General features: G+C 38.4%; 1 protein-coding gene across 1 annotated transcript; it reads right to left on the bottom strand.

Annotated features, from left to right (window-relative positions):
• Positions 1 to 130: 130 nt before the first annotated feature.
• On the bottom strand, positions 131 to 19,661 carry crb2a (crumbs cell polarity complex component 2a). Its single transcript, XM_081389910.1, has 13 exons — positions 19,579 to 19,661; positions 8,683 to 9,342; positions 8,114 to 8,309; positions 7,762 to 7,901; positions 7,500 to 7,670; positions 7,156 to 7,269; positions 6,113 to 7,081; positions 5,201 to 5,781; positions 4,944 to 5,109; positions 3,216 to 4,086; positions 2,932 to 3,048; positions 2,710 to 2,836; positions 131 to 2,579 (listed from the first exon to the last, which is right to left on the bottom strand). The coding sequence occupies exons 1-13, from the start codon at positions 19,646 to 19,648 to the stop codon at positions 2,358 to 2,360; spliced, it is 4,404 nt and encodes a 1,467-aa protein (XP_081246036.1). The 5' UTR covers positions 19,649 to 19,661; the 3' UTR covers positions 131 to 2,357.
• Positions 19,662 to 24,083: the final 4,422 nt, after the last annotated feature.

Raw genomic sequence — 24,083 nt, forward strand, 5'->3', positions numbered from 1 at the left:
GCACATATTGTTATGTATAATATTTTAGGGGTGTTTAACATGTTAATTAATTGCTGCTAATTATCAGCAAAAATGATGACATTTTAAAAAGTCAAGCACAAATAATCATGGATCCGACCTTTACTCAATGTACACATTTAAACACAAACACCTTTATTAAACAGTTTTTGCACATTTACACATTAAAAAATATATTCCTATGTTGATGTTGCAGTTCACACTGTACTTTTTAGTTTTAGTAATTCCTAAGCATACATTTGAAGGAAGCCAGATTGATATACAACAGACCAGAAAACACAAATTATAGCCACAATTTACAACATATACATACAACTTGTAAAATTAATGCAACTTGCATTCACTCAATTTTTACAGCATTTAGGCATCAGCAAGGATTTGTTATATGTTCATCTCATCTCTCTTTTTTTTTATCTTCATACACAGGCAGAATTTTATTTTACCACTCATGGCGTTCATGTTTGCGTGTGTATTCCAGAGGTAAGTGTGTATAAACATTGAGTTTGGTGTTTGTATCTTTAGTAGTCTCACACTGGTATGCGTATAAACGCCCCCCCCCCCATCCCCCCATAAAAAATTTGAAGTGCGGTGATTGTCAAACAGTAAAATGTTCACAGTTTTTCCAATAACGGTCTCAATCAGATTATGCTGCATTCACTGTTTTGTTGGAATGACCATAATTACAAGATTACAAGTTATTTGTCTTGTGACTCCATCCATGACAGCTTAATAGCACCATATGCAGCTTTGTCAATGATAGCAAAAAAAAATGTAATCACTACATTCATTTATTTCTCTTTGCTGTCTCAAATGTTTAATAGTGAAAGTGCAGGTTATTGACTAAAATAAAATGGCGTATTAAAAATAAACCTAGTGATATTGCCAACTAACTCGCATTAACTGTAGTCTTTTTGGTTGTTTATATGACAGAAATGTGCTCAACAAAGACAAAGTAAATAGTTTTTAGTAATCATAAATGCGTAATTAGAGTAATTCTGACAGAATGTGAATGCAACAATGCTTAAAAAGTTATGCCCTAAAGCCCTGTTAAGGCCCTGTTTACACCTTGTATTAAGCATTTTCGGCAATCTGATCACAAGTGGACGATGATAAATACAGGTGTAAACGGGGTCTAAAACATTTTGCTTGTTTACTTTCAAACACTTCCAGAGGTAGTCGAAAACGCATTCTTGCGGATTGCTTTTCGTAGTGTAAACACTCATGTTATCGAATGTGTTCGGACAACCACAAAAGGATTTAAACTTTCTCGGCTGAAGAAGACTTCAGTTTGGTTTGAAGATGAAAAAAGTACCAAACTCATTGTTCTTTCCTGATTTCTAACACACATTCACAGCGTTCTGTGTGGTCTTGCGGCTTTCAGAGCAAAAAAGAAAGCTGATGCTCTCCATAGTTTTTCTGCCATCCCCTTTTGCGTTCATTTGTAAATTGCGCAAACTTATTTCATCCATTAGATCTGAAAAAGCCCATATCATTTACCCACCCAAAAAAAAGATCAGGACAGAAGTGGTCGAAAGTGGACAAAAGAGATGGATTAAAACACCAGGTGTAAACAGGAATGTGTCTCCCTCGTCTACTTGTGATCCGATCGACCAAAACACATCTTAATACCAGGTGTAAACAGGGCCTAAAAGGCTAACTAGTTTGTTGTTCCCCTCCCCTGTAAATGCTAATGCATAGCTAATTATTCACATTGGCATGAATATGAAGCCACATTCCTTAGCGTCAATTATCATATCCAGTATTACCGACAGCAGAAATAGTAGCTAGTTAACACAACAGTCTTGCTACAGATATCATGCCATGTACATTCAAATGCTGTGGAAAAAAATATTTTCAAAATGGTGCTTTCTCCATCATTAGCACTACTTTCAGCGTTTATCTTTGAAAGGGATTTGTTAAAGATTTTAAATGCTGTGGAAGTGTGGGGAGAATGTAAACTCATATTTTTGCCTCTTTACTGTATGACACTTTGTCAAAGTCGTTCAGGCATATAATGCCGTGAGGTAAAGAATCACAACGTTCAAGTTCAACTAGACTTGAGAGAGTTGCTGGATAAATTACAGAGTTGTTGGTCTCGACAAAATCTATGGTGAAAGATCAACCATATTTAATGACTTCTCATTTTAAAATGTTCCTCTTTACTGTAATTTGTATTACAGTAGATCTTTAGGTTGCTTGTTTGATGTAGCACTTGCTTATTATTGTAGCTCCATAATACTACATGGTCTTGGAAAGGTTGAGTTTAGCTTTATGAAGTCACTCCGATAATATTAGAGCGCCCTTGTCTACATCTGTTTTTGTCACCTTTTCTACATTTCTCAAATTAGACGCTCTTCAGGTGGTACTTTCAGCATGCTATCCATCTCCAGGCGTGCACCTGCAACTTCCTGATGGCTTGGGGAATAAGTTCCTTCTGATTGCCGCTTCCTGCGTGCTGTCATCAACATGAAAATGAGACCAATAGCCACCAAGAGGATACAGCCACATACCAATGGAACTGCAATCGCCAGCCATGGTATATGATCTTGCTGAGCCTGCTTCTGCAGAGAGAGATTCAAATTGTTGTTGTTGGAAGGTATAAAAAGTAACAATCAATTCTGCTGAACTAGTTTGCATTCTTATTTTTGCTCCTAAATTGTATGCTTATTATTATACTCCGTGTTTACTTACATTTGTTTCACAGAACTGGCCACTGAATCCTGCTGGACACAAACATTGAAACCGGTTCAACCGATCCAGACACGATCCACCGTTTAGACATGGGCTAGATGCACACTCATCCATTTCTCTCTCACATCTGTTGGGGGAAAAAACGTAACACTTAGTCATCTATATCAGTATTTGTATATTCAATTTATTTCTATTGGACAAGGATGTAAGTGTTAATTCCACCTGTCGCCTGTAAATCCTGGAAGGCAGGTGCAGTTTGCCCCCCACTGAGTGTCATGACAAATGCCATCATTTTCACATTCAAAATCCAGTTGACATTTAAGAGGAGGGTAGTTATACCTGATGCACAAGAACACAAACAAACAAATGCTCAAACTCCCAACAGATTATAACATTATAACCCTGTTCTCTGTTCAACAGAGTGGAAGGGCATATGTATTGTAAATGGAGTCTAAGTTATGGCTGAGTCAAGTCTAGGCATCAATGTGTGATCAGTAGGAACTCACTGACAACGTGTTCCGCTGTACTTAGGGGGACAGATACAGGTGTAGTCATTTACTCCATCCACACAGGTTCCCCCGTTCTTACACTTCGATCCTTTGCAGTCGTCTATGTTTTCCGAACATGTAGGTCCAGCATATCCTGGGTGACACAAGCAGTCAAACCCATTAAACTTGTCCTTGCATTTGCCATGGAGACAGGGTCCTGAGACACACTCGTCTGTTTCTTTCTCGCAGGTGATCCCTTCCCAGCCGGGTGAGCACTGGCAGCCAAAAGAATTGAAGAGATCCATACATGTACCACCACGCCTGCAAGGATGAGAGAGGCACACTGGAGCCCCGAAGCACCCTATGTGCACACGCTCATCTTGTCTCTGCCAAAACCGAGATGTTTGGGGTGGTTTGGCATTGTCTACAAATGGAAGATACACCTCACCTACTCTGACAGCACCTAGACATCCTGTGTACGTCTCTGCCAGTGCAACCTCACTTGACAAGTCTTTAAGAAAATTTAAACTACCAGCAAGCACTGGGGCACTGCTACCATCAATGATGCCATCCACCAAAACCAACCACTGTGATGCATCACGCTCTGGGTTGGCCATGGCAACGAGCAGGCGATGCCAGGTTCCATCTGCAATGTGTCTCTGTCCAGAGAATTTTACTGGTTCCACACTTTTCTCTGTATGAAGCTCCACATAAATGGCTGAATCCAACAGACCAACCAGTAGATGTTCCACTCCTCTCCATGCACGAAGTAGCACACCATTTTCCTGCCTTGTACGGAGCTCCATGGTAACATTGGTCACTGGGTCAACTACAGATCCCTTAGCACTGTAGTGTAAGGGTGTGTTGTCAAATGTTGCATTAGCAATGCCTGGTAAGAAAAAATAAATAAAAAATTAACATACATTTATATTTACTACTTGATTCTAAACATTTATACATTAAAGGGTTAGTTCACCCAAAAATGAAAATTCTGTCAGTAATTACTCACCCTCATGTTGTTCCAACCGCGTAAGACCTTCGTTCATCTTCAGAACACAAATTAAGATATTTTTGATGAAATCTGAGCCATGTCTCACTCCTCCATAGGCTGCTATGTGACCGAAACTTGCTGGCCCAGAAAAGTTATTAAAGAGATCGTTAATATAGTCCAAGTGACTCCAGTGGCTCAATCTTAAGTATATCAAGCGACGAGAATACTTTTTGTGTGCAAAAACAAACAAAAATAACGACTTTATTCCACTATTCATTTCCTTCTCTCTGGACCTCTAGTTGGTTCGCGTAGTGTATTTTCGCAGCACGTCTGTGTACACGTCACCACGTAGGCTCACTATTGGCCGATGCCGGTCATGTGTGTGATGCGTGATGACGTGCAACACAGATGTATTCTCAATACAAAAAGTATTCTCGTTGCTTGATATACTTAAGATTGAGCCACTGGAGTCACTTGGACTATATTAACGATCTCTTTAATAACTTTTCTGGGCCAGCAAGTTTCGGTCACATAGCAGCCTATGGAGGATTCAGACATGGCTCAGATTTCATCAAAAATATCTTAATTTGTGTTCCGAAGATGAACGAAGGTCTTACGCGGTTGGAACAACATGAGGGTGAGTAATTACTGATAGAATTTTCATTTTTGGGTGAACTAACCCTTTAATTATATTTGAATTATTTCAATCAAACAAGAAATTGAAAAATATCAGCTAGGTGTTCAAGTAAGCATACACTCAAAACCATCCGACAGATCCACGCAGCGTCCACCATTTACGCAAGGGTCGCTGACACACCAAACTCTGGTTTCACATGTCTTTCCAGTGAAATCCCGTGGACAGGAACAAGTAAAGTCATTCCATGTGACTGTACACTCTCCACCATTCAAGCAAGGCTCCACCTGCAAACCAATTGCACAACGACAGCTCTTTCCAACTGTAATTATCATTGCAGGTCTGATGAAATGGAAACAAAAATGTATGTCTACATACCTTGCATGTGTCATCACTAATGCATCCAGGTAGCACATTTTCTGCATCACTGGAGAAATATATAGTCTCACTGAGGGTACTATTCCAGGGTTCCACTGCCAGATGCACATCGTCTAGTCTCAGGTCCTGCAGGCATCCCTTAAATTGTCCACCCCAATCCGTTGCACCCTCTTCACCTGGAACTCCACCAACATACACCAGGTCTCCTTTCAAAACTTCCATGTCAGGCAGTGAGCCAAGCCTATAGCGCAATCCTCCATGGCTAAAGAATACCCAACCCTCCTGTATATCCAACTGAAGCAGTGGCTTCTCTCCATTACAGACAAACACTGGTGCTATTAGGGTGGGTGACTCCGCTACAGAGGTCACCTGTACTCGCCCCATTTCCAGGTACATAGTAAAATAAGGATAATCTCCCTCTGTCTCCTGAAGGCCTGCCCTTCGTAGCTGAAATAATAATCCACTTGATTTAAGTGATCGTAGGAAGAATGAGACACTAAAGTTCCTGCCAATATCAGACAGCAGTACAAATGGAAGAAAGCTTGTAGAGTACTCATGACCAAATGTCCAAGAGGAAAGATCTGGAAAATAAAGAGAAGTAGAGACAAAAATCAAGTATGATAATGTGCCAATATTTTATTATTGTATAAGTTTGGTCTCCCCTACACCAAAACTATGCAACTTCAGTCCTGGAGGGCCACTGTCCTGCAGAGTTTCAGTCCCACAAGAATCAAACACATTTGCCTGTATTTTCCAAGTAATCATTTTGATAAATTTGTTCAGGTGTGTTTGTATAGGGTTAGAGCTAAACCTGGCAGAACAATTACCCTTCAGCACCAGAACTGAATATCCCAGCTTTACACATTACTACAAGATCAGTGTTTGAGTGTATGAGGATTTGCTTATGCACACCTTGGCTGCAGTCATGTCCATAGTGTGGTCTATAACAGTCACAGCGGTAGCTCGTCCAGAGGTCAACACAGTGCCCTTGTTGAGAGCAAGGATGTGGGTCCACCTGGCACCATTCCATCTTTGTACAGCCTAACTCTACACTTTCCTCCTTGTCATCCAGATCATGGGGCAGGACAGGATGGCCATCAATCTGTAGGTCCTCCATACAGCCCAAAAAGCCATGACCGCTCAATGTAAGGTACATGTACTCCTCTGGTACTCCACCCACATATACCTTTGTGAGCGACTCGTAGTGCAAAAAAGTTTCATGATCATCTGGTTGCTTGTCTTCAGCTCTGCATACTTGATTGTCACAGCCTGGACCTTTGACCTGAAGCACAAGTCTGGTATCCTGTTCATCAATGGTGACCATTGCCTCATGCCAACCTCCGTCACTTACAAGCCCTGGTAATTGTGCCTCCAGTGACTCTCCCTCCTTAGATATTGCCTTAGCAAGCAGCTCACCCCCAACAATCTCTAGGGATAAGAAGAGCTCATCATTGCCACGAAAGAACAGCAGCATATCCGGCAGAGTGGTTCGGAAGCGCAGACGAACCCCCAGAGGGTGCTCGTGTTCTGTGTCTCTCCTTCTGCGCTCGAGTGGTGGAACCTCAATCAGAAAGAACCTCGGTGAGGAGAAGGAAAATGTGGTTGGTGTAGAACATATGTCATCATAGAAACCTGGAGGACAAAGGCAAGTATGTCCATGTGTCTCTTCATCTAACCATGGCAAGCAGGTGGCGCCATTTTGGCAGTCATGCTCAATGCAACCAAGCAGCTGCACAGTGCATTGGGGACCCCCCCATGGCAGATGACCTTCCTCAGCTTCTACACATTGGCACTTGTATTCAGCTACTCCATCTTCACATACACCTCCATTCAGGCAGGGGGCACTCTCACACTCATTTATATTTACCTCACACTCCACGCCTGAGAAAGACAGACCAAAATGAACAATACAGACAAATACACATGCAAACAGTTTCCCATATGCAAACACTAACCTGCAAACCCCTCCGGGCATAGACACGTGTATCCGTTAACCAAATCCTTACAGCTTCCTCCATTGTGACAGGGCTCAGATACACACTCGTTTATGTTCACTGAACAGTTCTCTCCTGGGGAAATAAACAAATAAAACAAATAAACAGCATGAAAAAACTCTGTTCAGGTAAAACATTGTGTCATTACTTGAGTAACCTTCACCACCCATTCAATCACATATTGGGTCACAAAATAGTAAGGCTCAACTCTGGAACAAGTTCTTAAAATGAAAGCGGTTGCAATGTCTTGTGTATTGTTTTACTGTACTGTTTTACATTTACATCTGTTTTTATGTTTCCGGTACCTGTGTATCCTGGTTGGCACTGACAGACGTAACCCACAGCTGTGGCATAGGTGAACTCCCAGTCCGTTTCCCAGAGTTCTGGATTTGACTTCTCAAAACATTCACCATCGTTCTCACAAGGAGTATCAGCACATTCATCTATATCCACCTCACAGTTATCTCCTTCAAAACCTATACACACATTAACATTGTTTCAGTTTGTTGCAGAGTTAGGGTTAGGGATGGAAAGACTTGAGTGCGGTTTTGGATAAAGGAGAGCTACCTGGCCAACATGTACAGTTGTAGTGGTTAATGCCTTCTAGACAAGTAGCTCCATGTTGGCAAGGATGAGATGCACACTCCAGAATATCCTCCTCACAGAGATCCCCCATAAAACCAGTGCCTTCACATTCACACTCATAACTGCATACAAACACACCAAATCAGACTATTTTAACTTTCAGCATAAAATCTGCTCTGCATTACAGCTTTTTCTGGCCAATAACCAACCACTTAGATATGAAGAGACTGTCTGACTAACTTGTAACATTTGTTTTACTCACAGTGAGTGAGTGAAAAAATAATGGGCAGTGCATGGACATGCCATCTGCATGACTCTTTCAGGGTTCCGTTACCTATCAATAAGGTCGTGGCAGATTCCTCCATTCTGGCATGGATCACTCTCACATTCATCGATATTGGTTTCACAGTCGGAACCTTCAAACCCCTGCACACAGTCACAGGTGTACAACCCCACTAGGTCATGACAGGTGGCTCCGTTCTGACAGGGATTTGACTCGCATTCATCAATCTCCATCTCACAGTTCACTCCTACAGAGATACAAAACACAATACATGACTTAAAAAATCATATGCCCTATAAAGAACAGCTTGCGACTTGGCAAGTACCAGTTATTAATTGCTGTCAACATCCATGTAGACCAGGAGTGCCCAATCCTACTTCTGGAGGGCCATAGTCCTGCAGAGTTTAGTTACAACCCTAATAAAACAAATCTGAATCAGCCATTAAGATCTACTAGGATTACCTGAAATTAGTGTGTTGGAACTAATTTTTGCAGGACCTTTGCCTGTCAGCATTAGGATCGTGCACCCCTGCTTTAGACTATTAGCATACAGTTTCAAAATGTGGAAACTTAAGGTTTCAAACAAGTTAATAATATGTTCACCCACACCCACAGATTACCTGTATATCCCAGCAGACATTCACACAGGTACCGGTCTTTCCCATTAATACATGTTCCATTGTTCCTACAAGGTCTCGATGCACACTCATTAATATCAATCTCACAGTTGTGTCCTTGGTATCCAGGTACACAGAAGCAGTGATACTTGTTGGCCCCATCCAGACAGATTGCACCGTTCTGACAGGGATGTGAATCACACTCATCCAGGTCCTCTTCGCAGGTCTCACCACGAAAACCGTCTGAACAAGTGCATTCAAATCCATCCACTATACGTCTACAGGTGCCATTGTTGAGGCAGGGTTCATCAACACAGTCTGTGATGCGACGACTACAGTCCTCTCCTCCAAAACCAGGTGGGCACAAGCATTTGAAGCCATTCAGCTCGTCCACACACTCAGAGAGGGCACCGACACACGGCCCACTTTCACACTCATTGATGTCCTCTGGGCAGGTGTAGTGCTCTGTGCCAGGTTCACTGACACACCCTTCACATTCGGCAAACACACAACCGTCGTACAGCTCCGCACAGTCCCTTCCCATGTACCGTACTCCTTCCCGTGAACACAAACACACATAATCATCCATTGTATCTACGCATGTCGCCCCATTCTGACACGGAGAAGATGCACACAAATCAGATGACCCGGAACAGAATATACCTAGAGAAAGAAAGACAGGATTTAATATGGTACCTCTAACTGATGCATATCACCAACGGGAAACCCGATGTAAATTCCAAGTAAAAATTAGTCCAAGTCAGTTTTTTACCACTGATCATACTTGGGGTTTGGGGCTTGGTGACCTACACCATTTTTTCCAATAGACATGGAATAAAAGAGACATGACTAGAGAGATGTCCTGAAACTTTTTAAGCAATCAGATTTGTGATAGATGTCTCTATGTCTTGTCAATAAAATTGGGAAATAAATCCCATAGACCTTGAATAACAAACATATGATATCTAGGGCCCATAATGTCATAGAAAGTTGGAGGTGGGGTCATTTGATTAGGCTGGTAAGCAACCATCTAGCAAACTGCAAAAAACAAACAAACAAACAAAACAAAAAACACCTTAGCAACCACATAGCATAATTCTAACATAGTGATGATTAATTTTGCATGTGCATTTTCTTCAGAAAACTTGAAAGATTCTGTTGAAAATGAAAAACAGACATATACCATTCAAGACAAAGGTAATACTGACATCAGTTAATAACAGGCTGTTGATCACAAACCTTAATCCTTGGTAAGACCAACTGAGCCTGAGGAACAAAGTGAAATAATCTCTTAAAAATCAGCATTGCAAATACCATGCCCATCTGTGAGGTTGATCATTTGTGAGGTTCAGAATAATATATATATATTTTTTTTTTTTTTACATTTCTTAGTCATAACAAGTCTTAAAATTTGAGAGATCCCCTGTAATTTGTGACCTAGTGTGTATTGTAAATGGCATATTTTGCTATGTATTTTTTAGATCAGAATGTGGTGCGAAGCATTCATGGGGATTTTCTCGTGCAAATCAACCAATCGCATGAAAGCTCTTTGCGTCATTCCAAATTCCTGTTATCTGCATGACCTCGACCCTCAACCCCCACTGCGCATTCAATTCAGATCCATTAGTGTGGCCCACCCATCCTTAACCCTTGTGGGGCCCCTCATCCCCCTAAACACTCCCCCAACTTCTCTCAACCACTTTGCTGCCCTGGCCCCCTCAATGTCGCTTTGATCAGACCTTCATCCCAAATATTCATTCAGGCGGAAGATATTAATGAATGGGCAAAAGGAATGAGGTGTTGTGCGTGTGTGTCTGTGTGCCCATGTTGAGCATTGTGTGTGTAGAAAGGCAGCGTAGCAGAAATGGGGCAGCATTTTGTGAAAATAAGGTGAAGCGTGAAGGGACTATATAGTTCAGAAATGTGTTTGTGAGTGCCAACTTTTGATATGTTTGTGGGAATCAAATGTCCCCACAAGGATAAAACTTGATTCTTAAACCTTTTTAAGGTCACATTAAAGGGTTAGTTCACCCAAAATTAAAATAATCCCATTAATTACTCTCCCTCAATCCATCCTAAGTGTTTATGACTTTCTTCTTTCAGCCAAACACAATCGATGTTATGTAAAAAAAAAAAAATCCTGACTCTTCCACACTTTATTACGGTGACCGGGAGGGGACATGTTCGGTTCACTTATTTTTGTCGTGGCCACAACATATAAACTCGTGGGAACGTGATATTAAGTCGTGGGAACGTCATAATATCTCGTGGGAACGTCATAATATCTCGTGGGAACGTCATATTAAGTCGTGGCCACAATATAATTTTGTTGAGGTAACGACATCATTATGTCGTGGCCACGCGATGCAAAGTCGTGGCCTCGAGATCATATGTTGAGGGAACGATATATTTTTCTCGTGGCCACGAGATCATTTTGTTGAGGTAACGACATCATTATGTCGTGGCCACGCGTTGAGGGAGCCACAGCGGCCAATACTGTAACCGTACCATAGACTGGGCTACAGCAGAGATGGAGATAACAGAAGAAATAACATTTTACTTTAAATTAGGAATGTCATATAAAGATATAGTGCGGTCTTTGGCATTAAGACATGGGTACGTTATAAAGATAAGCGCATTCTTAGACTTTTTTTTGTCGCACGCATATTTAGGGACCGTCTCAAAATTACATGCGACATTGGCATAAACGTTTCTAACTTCAATAGCATTTGAAGACAATGACTTACAGTCATAAAACCAATTGTACATTGTTCACCCAGGTCTCATGTATGATGCACACCTTTTAGATTTTTGATATTTATGACAATAAACTGCTGAATCATATGCAAATATTGTAGGCCTATTTCACATCTCTACTGTATGGGATCATACACAAAATATGACAATATTTAAAGCTCAATATCATTTGAAGACAATGACTTATAAAACCAACTGTATATTGTTCATATAGGTCTCATGTATGATGCACACCTTTAATATTTTTGATATTTATGACATAAACTGCTAAATCATATGCAAATATTGCTATGTATTTCACTACTGTATGGGATCATATACAGAATATGACAATATTTAAAGCTCAATAGCATTTGAAGACAGTGACTTACAGTCATAAAACCAACTGTACATTGTTCATATAGGTCTCATGTATGATGCACACCTTTAATATTTTTGATATTTATGACATAAACTGCTAAATCATATGCAAATATTGCTATGTATTTCACTACTGTATGGAATCATATACAGAATATGACAATATTTAAAGCTCAATAGCATTTGAAGACAGTGACTTACAGTCATAAAACCAACTGTACATTGTTCATATAGGTCTCATGTATGATGCACACCTTTAATATTTTTGATATGTATGACAGTAAACTGCTAAATCATATGCAAATAATGATATGTATTTCACTACTGTGTGGGATCATATACAGAATATGACCACATTTAAAGCTCAATAGCATTTGAAGACAATGACTTACAGTCATAAAACCAACTGTACATTGTTCATCTAGGTGTCAGGTATGTGGCAGTAGTGAAATAGGCCTACAATATTTGCATATGATTCAGCAGTTTATTGTCATAAATATCAAAAATCTAAAAGGTGTGCATCATACATGAGACCTGGGTGAACAGTGTACAGTTGGTTTTATGACTGTAAGTCATTGTCTTCAAATGCTATTGAAGTTAGAAATGTTTATGCCAATGTCGCATGTAATTTTGAGACGGTCCCTAAATATGCGTGCGACAAAGTCTAAGAATGCGCTTCATGTGTCTTTCACTTATAACGTACGCATGTCTTAATGCCAAAGACCGCACTATATCTTTATATGACATTCCTAATTTAAAGTAAAATGTTATTTCTTCTGTCATCTCCATCTCTGCTGTAGCCCAGTCTATAGTACGGTTACAGTATTGGCCGCTGTGGCTCCCTCAATGCGTGGCCACGACATAATGATGTCGTTACCTCAACAAAATTATCTCGTGGCCACGAGAAAAATATATCGTTCCCTCAACATATGATCTTGAGGCCACGACTTTGCATCGCGTGGCCACGACATAATGATGTCGTTACCTCAACAAAATGATCTCGTGGCCACGACTTAATATGACGTTCCCACGAGATATTATGACGTTCCCACGACTTAATATCACGTTCCCACGAGTTTATATGTTGTGGCCACAACAAAAATAAGTGAACCGAACATGTCCCCTCCCGGTCACCGTACTTTATAATGGGAGTAGAGCCTGAGTTTTTGAAGCTCCAAAAAGCGCATCCATCCATCATAAAAATAATCCATACGGCACCATGGGGTTAAAAAAGGCCTTCTGAAGTGAAATTATGCATTTTTGTAAGTTTGCATCGATTATCTTATTTTCCTATTATTGTAAAGCTGCTTTGAAACAATCTGTATTGTTTAAAGCAGTAAATGAATAAACATGACTTAACTTGTCTCGATTTGTGGAGCAACAGTGTACAGATTATAATCGCAGTGACAAGTAGGTTCCCAAAGTCTGATACTACAAGCGAAAATTACATAGCAAATTGTACTATATCAGCACAACAATTTTAGTGTAAGATAGAACATAATTATGTTCCTTTACACTAAATTGTTCAAAATTCCGAATCTTTGTTTCTTTCCAGAAATAAATTCGATTTTGATTGGATTGGATTGGATTGGATTTCCGGATTGTCAGTTCCAGACTTTTGGACACACTGCAATGTATTTGCCCAGACACTTTAATCAACATGGAAGTGTTACTTTTAGAACAGAAACATCTTATCAGTCTCAGAACACACAGACTGTTCTTACACAACACAACTGAGAGCTTACACACTGATCTTAGTGTGAACACGCTCACATTTATCTTGCGGCTTACACAACGATCTTAAAGCAAACAAAACAAACAAGTGGATATTTTTAGGAGTAATGGCCATGCACACATTAAACAATTCCCCAAAAACAATTTTAAGAACACTTTGATTTTAGCATGTTTCACTGTGTAGGATGCAGATCCGTCTGACACCCACACATAAGCACTCATTCCCCACCCCCGGCCCAGGAAAACGAGCTCCACTCAGACTGACCCAGAAAGTGTTCAGTTTCCATAGTTACTGGTAAACTAATTTGGCCCTGAGACGAAGAGATTCTGACCTCTGTGACCTCAGATCCACCTCCCCTCTCCTCTCCTCTCCTTTTATTTTCCGTCTTTCTCACCATCTTAGATCTCTTTAAAGCTAATGTCATTTCCTGTCAGTATAGTGTGATAGTAAAGAAGATTTCTCAGCTCACGCTGCCATGAAGGGTCACTAAGCCAGATGGAGCATAATGATGTCCGTCAGAAGCGTCCAGTCCACTGACGGCAGACATACATGAAGTGCCTCTTCTAGTTTTCTTTTTTTACTTACTCCTTCCTGTCACTGAAGGACACTGATTATCTGCTTTCTGTTTAGCCCTCTGCTAACCTGTGTTGTACTGTTTAAAGAAAATTTAAGTGGATTAAACTGTCTGTACCTCATTTAGCTTATGTACTGTACTCTCACAAAAACACGTGTGCTTGAACACTCACTGACTGAACCTTTAATTCACAATATTTGTGTTGTCTGCTCACATGTTAGACCTTGAATTTCATTATAATTTCAGAGGAAATATTTGTACTTTCTGTCGAGAAAGTTCGAGTAGGCCAAAGTCTTCACATACTGAGCTGAACGTAATCCTCTCAGAGTGGTGTGTGTAAAACAGGACAGCTTTAGGTTAGTCTACACTGCTAAGCCAGACAGCTTCTGTAACCTTAGAATCCAGTTCTCTGCCACCTTGTGCCAGCAAGAGATTCCAGAGAGTGATTATTTTTCATTAGCATAACCATCTGTCCGATTTAAATAGTGCTGGTTATTTTAGACACCTTTTTGTTCAAAAGCAACAAGAGGTTGTCCATATTTTAATGGCCTATCTATCTATCTATCCATCCATCCATCCATCCATCCATCCATCCATCCATCCATCCATCCATCCATCCATCCATCCATCCATCCATCCATCCATCCATCCATCCATCCATCCATCCATCTATCCATCTATCTATTTACTTTCATTCAGCAAGGATGTATTCAATTGATTAAAACTGACAGTAAAGACATGTTATAAAGTTACAAATATTTCAAATAAATGCTGTTCTTTTGAACGTTCTATTCATAAAAGAATAAAATAATGAATCACAGTATCCACAAAATTATTAAGCAGCAAAAACTGTTGATAATACATTGACATTGATAATAATAAGAAATGTTTCTTGAGCAGCAAATTAGCATATCAGAATGATTTCTGAAGGATCATGTGACACTGAAAACTGGAGTAATGATACTGAAAACTCAGCTTTGCATCACAGGAATGAATTACATTTTAAAACATATTTAAATAGAAAACAGTACTTTTAATTTCTAATAATATTTCAGAATATTACTGTATTTTTTATCAATTATGCAGCCTTTACCCACTACACTACTGCAACAATATCTGTCTGCTACAAATGTGAGCTTGTCACCTTTTGATCTGGTCGTGTTCCATTCATATTCATACAGTATTTGTATTCTCTTACATGTGATCTCGCTGGAATGTGGACAGCACCCAGATGTGACGCGTTTAGGTTCGAGGTGGAGACAGGCTGTAGTGGTTCTGATTATACAGACTTTAACATTGAGGTTTCACAGAGATCTGAGAGTCTTTGGCATCCTATGGCAGACAGAGACATTCTCCTGACATCTGTCTTGAGCACTACGGCTTACTTGTGTTTAAGGTTATCTGTGTGAGGCCGCTGGAAGAATGTTAGCCATGCATGTTAAACTGCTAACACTGATACTGACTGTCAATCAAGGAGAACTCCTCCCCTTTTGTTTACATCACTGTCAATCATCCCTGTTTGTCTTACTTCCTGCTGTGAGGGGGCGTGATTAGTTAGTTTTACAATTTCAGGGGTTACAGATTGTTTTAGAGGGGTCAGGTGGGGAAACGGCATCTGTATGTGTGTGTAACACCAGTGTTATTCTAGTATAATTAAGATACTATCGTAGTTTTTATTACTATTTTGAATTAGTTTTTATTTGTATATTTGAAATTTAGGTATTGTTGTGTGTTTTTGTTAAACATATATACAGTATTTCAGTTTATGTTTATTTTATTTTATTTCAAGTAAGGGGTTTAGTTTTTTTTTTTTTAATGGTTGTAGTTTTAGTTTCAGTTAACCCTGTAACACACTGTATGGATCTTGGAGGTAGAGATCAACTGTCTATACAATGGCTGTGAAATTTGTCAGGGTTAGTGGCCCAGTCAGATGGGGAGATCATCTAAATGAGATAACACTCCCTTAATATGCATCTGTCCAGAGATATGAGTGGGAATGAATGGGTTACAGAGAGAATGACAGTAAGAGGGCAGCTGGGACGTGTGTGTGATGTGTGACAGGACTTTGTGATAACCTGTGGCCTGGTTATTTTCACAGGCGCTGGAGAGGTGTGTGCAAGTTTGTTTGTACTCATGCTAATTCTCTCATGTGAACCTAAATTAAGCGTTCTAACATTAAGAATCAAACTTTTCAGACTAAATATATAGTTTTGACTCATTGTGATTATTAGAGTATTAATAGTTGTTCTTAGCATCAATATGAACTCAGACTTAGCACGTCTGTCATTAGCTCTAGTCTCAGATGCTAATTGGCTAATTAGCTTTATCCCACCCTGCATCTTAACCTAGACACAAAGTTTTAACCTTTAAGACTTTATAGGTGATGCTTTTGAGTGTTACGCCTCATGAGCATCAACACAAGACTTTTGGCATTAGTTCTGAAGGATATTAGCTTATTATGTCAAGTAAATCTAAAACCAAAACATAAAACACAAGTAGCAGACACTGCTTAAGTAAACCTGGTCAGCATCTGGAGTGTTTTAATGCAGAAATGTGAAGCTTGATTTTTTGTAAGAGCACATAAGTGAATTATTATGTAAAAACCTTTTTAGTAAGCAGCTATTATTTGCAAGTAAATTGTCTAAATTGTCCTTTTTTTATGTTAGATGTGATTAATCGTGATTAATTGATTTATTTACAGTATATATATATATATATATATATATATATATATATATATATATATATATATATATATATATATATATATATATATATACCCAAAGCATTAATTTAACCCTCTAAATATACAATACACTGAAAAAAATGATTAGTTGAATTTAATCAAATTTTTTATCGTAAGTGGTTGCACACAATTGATTTTAGCCACATTTAAACAAATGCATTAAGTTGAACTAAAATTGATTAAGTTCAACTTAATGCATTTGTTTATAGCTAAAATCAATTGTGTGCAACGATAGATTTTTTTATTAAATTCAACGAATCATTTTTTCAGTGTAGGGGATATCTTTGAGCATTAATCCACACAAAAGCATGTCAATGTTAGCATCAACACATATAATATACTAGATATTGACCAAAAATGTATGCACCTCTTGACGGAAATAACATCACAACATTTATTTCCATCAAGAGGTGTATCTATGTTTGGTCAAGATCTTGTATTGTCGATGCAAGAGTCCAGCACTCTGTAAAGTCTCCTCCAGCACATCCCAAACACTTTCACTGAATTTAAGGTCTGGGCTCAGAGGTGCAATTCATGTGTGGAAATGGTTCTTCATGCTCCCTCACAACCATCCTTTCACAATTTGAGCCTGATATTGTCATCCTGGAATATGGCCAAGATGTGTCTTCCTACATGGATGTTTAAGAAATGAAAAGCTACACACTCCATCAACTAGGGTTAGAAGAACTGTTGCCAAACATATAACATGCTAGAAACATAATAATCACAGCAATAATGATCCAATCATAGACTATTTGCCTTTTTAAATCCAAACAGCGACTTTTTTTTTTTTTTGGCCGTGCAGTGTATATTACACTCTATTACCCAAAACATTCATTGAACCTTCTATATAGGTGATATTTTTGAGCACCGATCAACAGAAAGACGTTATTTGTAGCATCAACGAAAGCTCCTCTAGCTATAGGCTCACTTTTATTAGCAGAATCTTGACTGTGAGAATGCAGTGGACTTTGTCATGTGAATTTATTCTTCCCTGTCAGTGTTCTTGTTAGGATTAGGGTTGGGGGCAGAGTCCATTGTAGACATTTTCATTGAAAAAGTCATGTGAATTCCAGGACCCCCCTTGTTTCCCTAAGCGCTTGATGTTACATTTGCATGCGTGATTTGACATGAACTATCAGCTCAGTCAGGACATTAGACCAGTTTCACTGTTCATCTCGCTGAATTTCCCCATTGACCCATTAGTCTATGCAAATACACTACAGATGCAGTGTTGTAATTGTATACAACACTTAACACCTAAACAGCAGAATCTGTGAGTCAGAACAATGAGTTTTGACTAAGCAAAGTGTATTTAATGTAAGTGCCAACCTTGCATTTCAATTTTATATAACACTTAGAACCAAAACTAACATTGACTAGAGTAATAAGTTAATACAGGTATTGTTATTACTGTAAAATTGCAAAAAAAAAAAAAAAAAAATGACAGTGTCCCTGTTACACATGTTGTTACTGTTGCCAATAACTATAAATTATGCATAATTACATGTAACTAACCCTAAGCTAAACCCTTATCCTAACCCTGTAGTAAATATGTAGTTAATTATGATTACTCAGTACTAAAATGTATACTTGCTTTTATATACAACCATTAATACTTTAGACTCAAAACTTCTTTAGATTTGTTATTATCCTGGACATGATCATCACAGAGTTAAATACTCAGAGACAGCTTGACCATGCAGTCAGATGAAAGAGCATTAAGCCTACAGGACGCAAAAGTAAACAGAGCTTGTTAAAAGTGCTTAACGCAGATTCCACCCGCACACAACGTCCAAATGACTCAGCCCTGGTGTCATGGCAACGGGAAACAATGGAACCCACCCCCCAAGTTTTTCTGCTTCAGACAGAGGCCTGAGAGCGGGGCAGAATCAGACTGGATGGATGGAGGGAGGGAAAATAGATGGGTAACCTCCCCCATACACCCGTCTACCACGCACCAGTCATATCCACTCCAGACAGAAGGAGGGAGGCGAGTAACACTCCAGTGCACATCTTTGGGAGTCCCAGATAACAGAAAATGACCACAACACTAATGCAAGAAACAGTGCCAGGAATTCTGTGTCAGTAGAAAACAGAAGAAAAGAAAAAATGCTGAGTTGTTTCAACCCATGTTTGGGTCAAATATGGACAAACCCATCCGTTGGGTTTCAAAATAAAATTTGAAACCAACAGGTTGAAATAACCCTGCATTTTTTTAGAGTGTAGAAGATATGATATCTAATAAATAACAAAATGAACACCAGGGGCTTACCATGCAGTTTTTTGTTTTAAATCACCATGATGCTAGATTTTTGTGGGTGGTTGCCCTCCTCATGCTTGTGTCTCCTAATATCATTACAAAACACTTATTACTAATACATTTGTTTTTATTTTTTATAGTGTGGATAAAAGTACATTTACTTGCTTTCATCTGCCTTTGTAAAAAGTAAACTTTCCCAAAAAAATCTAAGTACCAGTAGAGCCACATCCGACCTGTTGCTTTTGAATCTAGCAGAGATATATATGATTAAACTTGGTCTTTCTTAGAATAAAACACACTTAAGTGAGCAAACATTAGCAAAACATCACATTCTATTTCTATCCCTGATTATATGAAAGGTGTCCCATTTTTTGCCTCTTGTAAGAAGTTCCTTCTTTCATGGTTCAGTGTTTCCAAGTAAAAGTTAACTTAATGTTCTATAAATATGTATAGAGAGAACTTACCCCATTTGAACATCATCATGGTCAGTAAAAATGTCCCGGGGCATTTCAGAAGCACTTTCCTGATCTCCATGGTGACGTGAGACAATCCAAACATACCAAACTAGCTTAATGTCTCTTTGAGTCCTTCATAGTGGAGCAACCTTCAAATTAAACCGTCTTGAGGAACATCAAATGTCGGAGTTCCCGCATGATCCTGAGGCTGAAAGTCTGCTCTGTTGAAATTCTCTTTGGTCTCTTAATTCCTATAAGCGTCAGTGTGTGTAGTTCATATAAAGTTCCTCTGTCCAGCATCAGAACGGTCAGGCTGAGAGCAGTGGCACATTGTACGTGTAGTAATGAGACTAACTCTCTCACCCAATCCCACAGCGGCTTACCACACTAATCACACTGAGAGGGGAGGGGCCGGAAAACCAGAAGTGGACTTCAGCACCAGGACTCCTCTGTGTGTGATGGATTTGCTTAGCTACACTTTGGGAACAGAATGGAACTAATTCAGACAAAACAGGACATAAGGACATTCAGGGATGTCCTCAAGGATAAACATGATTCATAAAGCTAAAAATGTGTTAATAACAATGATAACAGTCGCACTTTATTTTACAGTCCTGTTCAGTTACAATAACTGGGTTATAACTAGATACTAACCCTGAACCTACCCTAAAACCTAGCCTTAACCCATGTAGTTATCTTACATTACCAGTACTTTCATGTGTAACTACACTGTAAGTACACACACTGTAAAATAAAGTGTAACCATGATAAGAGCTTAAAGGGATAGTTCACCCAGAAATGAAAATCCTGTCATCGTTTGCTCACCCCCAAGTTGTTCCAAGCCTGTATGAATTTCTTTCTTCTGATGAAATAAGATATTTTGAAGAATGTCAGTAACCAAACAGTTGATGTGCCCCATTTTTTCTCTCTACACTATGGAAGTCAATGGGGTCCATCAACTATTAACAATGGTTACGCATATTCTTCAAAAAGGAGAAGACAGAAACTCATACAGGTTTGGAACATCTTGAGGGTGAGTAAATGATGACAGAATTGTCATTTTTGGGTGAACTATCCCTTTAGTACAATGACAAAATTATATCTACAAAAGGTTTCTGTAAAGGGTAGGTGTAGAGTTATCATATAGACTTACTTAAGTATAATTTATTTATTATAAAAACTAAAAGTCATTTAAGAAAATGTGTATATTTGTGGGCAAGTCATTTTGTGTGTGTGCATATGTGTGTGATGAAACATAAAACCAACAAAATAAAATGTTTCTATTCTGTGTGGTTTCTAATTTATTGTAAAAGTAAGTTTTCTATGATTTATGTATGTCTTTTATTAGTTACATTTTCTACACTTTTGCAGGTGGACAGGTCAGTGTTATTTTAGTACTATTAATATATTATTTTAGTATGTATTCATATTTTGAATTGGTGTTTATAAAAAAAATCACATTTCCTTTTAATTTTAGTTTGTTTTAGTAATTTTGTATGTGCTTTTGTCATAGTTATTCATTTTTGGTAACACTTTACAATAAAGTTCCATTTGTTAACACTGGATAACTATGTTACTTAAAGTTATTTAACATTAACTAGCAAAGAAAAATACTTCTAACACATTTATTAATCTTATTTAATGTTAATGTCAACATTTATTAATACATTTTTAATATTGTATAATTAATATTGTTTAATGGACCTGCTAATATTAACGAACAATGCATGCTAACAGTTTTTTTTTTAAAAATTAACATAAAAAATAATATAATAAGGACTTTATTGTAAAGTTTTACCAATTTTTATTTTATTTTTTTTATTTCTATATAGCTTTCAGTTTTAGTTAAGTACTTCAAATGTAACTTGTTTCAGTCAGTTGCAACATTTCTAAGGCAACACTTTCTAAGTTTTCTTTGTTTTTTTAGCCTAATATTTTATTTTATTTCAGCTTTATTTTTTATTACTTATATTGTTAACAATTACTGATATTTCAAACTAACCACACTAATGTGAAGTAGGAAATTTGGATTTTGTTTTGATAGAAAATACTGAGCCCAGCTGGATGTTTTCTTTCACAAATCAAGACAATCACAAAAGCTTTCCTAAGTGATTCCCTGCTGATTTTTTCCAACAGTGTATAATGAGCTGCTGAGTTCATATATCCTGCTGAGTTCAGCTATCACATTTGCATTAGTCATTCAAGGCTGCATTTCTTCATACTTACTAAACCCACAACTACCTGTTTTTATGAACTACTCAACTTGTTGAGACAGCACTATATTTGGATTGAACTTCTCCTTATTGGTTGTTTGAAGAGTTTGACTTAAACCCAATTAATTAATTAAAAATCACACACACACACACACACACACACACACACACACACACACACACACACACACACTCTCACACACACGCACGCACGCACTCACGCAGGCACGCACGCACGCACACACACACACACACACACACACACACACACACACACACACACACACACACACACACACACACACACACACACACACACACACACACACACACACACACACACACACACACACACACACAGAGATTAGCATGGTGTTGTTTGGGTTCATTTTCTGGTGGACTGCCAGTCACTGTGATGTAAGTTGTTATTGGTGTGTGCTGTGAGAAGTTTTAAAAAGTGTTTTGAAACAAACTCCACTAAGATTCTTGCCTTATAGTATTAGTTAAGGAAAAAATTCAATGCAGGCATTTAAAAAATGCAGCCATATAAAGCATTATATAAAATATGTAAAAATAACAGCCAACTGCCATTATCGCAAAATATAAACCCGACAGAGTGATCAGGACCCTGGTGCGAAGTGAAATGGTCTTGTATCACCATGTTGGGGTTTATTTAGCAATTATGATGACTGCAATATTATCCCACTTACAGCACTACATGACTACTTACTAAATAAATATGGGTAACACTTTATTTCGATAGTCCACTTTAGACATTCTAGTAACATTGCAACTTCACGTCAACTAACTGTCATTTGAGTATTAGATATGCTTAATATCTGCTAACACTTTATTTTGATGATCCCCAACAGATATTCTACTGACTATACTTGGCAACTACAAGTCAACTTATTCTACTAACCCGAACCCTAACACCTAACCTTAACCTTACAGTATTAGACAGTCTACTAATACTCTAATGAGAGTTAGTTGACATGCAGTTGCATAGTTACTTACAGTTAGAAGAATGTCTAAAGTGGACTAGGAATAAGATGGAACCTATGCAATAAAATTAGCAAAGCCGCTTGTTATAATCTTTATTTTCATGATATGATATAAAATATCATGTGTGTGTATCTGCACAAGTTCTTGTAATGTTCATTCAAACTTAGAAAACTATATTTACTGATCATAAAAACACTGATTCTGTTCCTCTCACACTCATTTCATTTATCTGTGACTCATCACACATTTTGTTTACAAGATGAAATTTCCAGTGTTTTGTTCTCTGATCCAGGAATAGCATGAGGTGTCCTATCTGTGAATGCGTATGCACATTTCACCGGATGCAAAATTTTGCTTTAAAGCATGTGACATTGTGTCACTCTGGCCTTGAGATACGGACAGAGACTTCTCACACTCATGCACATACATCTACATGTCTCTTACAAAGCTTAAAGGCTGAGTCATCATTTACTCACTCTCATATCATTCTAAACCCTTAAGACTTTTCTTTTCTTCGAAACCCAAATCAAGATATTTTTTAATGAAATCTGAGAAATTTCTGTCCCTTTATTGAAAATTGATTTCTGACATACTACGTCCAGCACTCAACGTGGTAAACGGAAGCTCAGGAATGCTTGCTCGATGCGTGAGAACAAACCTCATATACATGTGATCATATAAAGCAATCTTATAGGTTTGGAATGACATAAGTGTAACTGATGACAGAATATTTTTAAATGCAGCATCATAAGCCTAAAACATCATCTCTGTGCTACAAGAGGAAGTCGTGAAAAATCCATAAATTGTGTTAATTAAAACATATTAAGCAACGTGCTGATTTAGCATCTCACTCAATCCTTATGGTTTCAGAAAACTTGCACTAGGGCACACATTTTATGCACATTTATGATATTTTTTGTCTTTTTTGGAGCTTGAGCGGCAGGGTGCCCATACGCTTTCATGGAAGAAAGAATTTAGAAAAGAAAGTCATACAGGTTTGGAATGATATGACAGTGTAATGCGAACATTTTTGTCTGAACTATCCCTTAAAATTAAAACCTAGTAAAAGATGTTCTTTAGTGTTTCTTTTTTTGTACTGTGCAGCTCTTCTTGAATCCAAACCACTCTGTGCTCTCATTGATATTTGTGAGATACTAGTGAGATTTGTGCATTTATCTACAGCATTCTGTTCTTTATATAACTTTCAGATCGAAGCTATACTGGATCTAGGCATGAACTGGATTTAAGTGGCTCAGCAAATTGGATCTTTATGCCAGGCAGGTTTGAGAAAACAAG

Source organism: Scardinius erythrophthalmus, assembly GCF_964197995.2.
Source record: "Scardinius erythrophthalmus genome assembly, chromosome: 17".
In the NCBI taxonomy this organism is placed as follows: Eukaryota; Metazoa; Chordata; class Actinopteri; order Cypriniformes; family Leuciscidae; genus Scardinius; species Scardinius erythrophthalmus.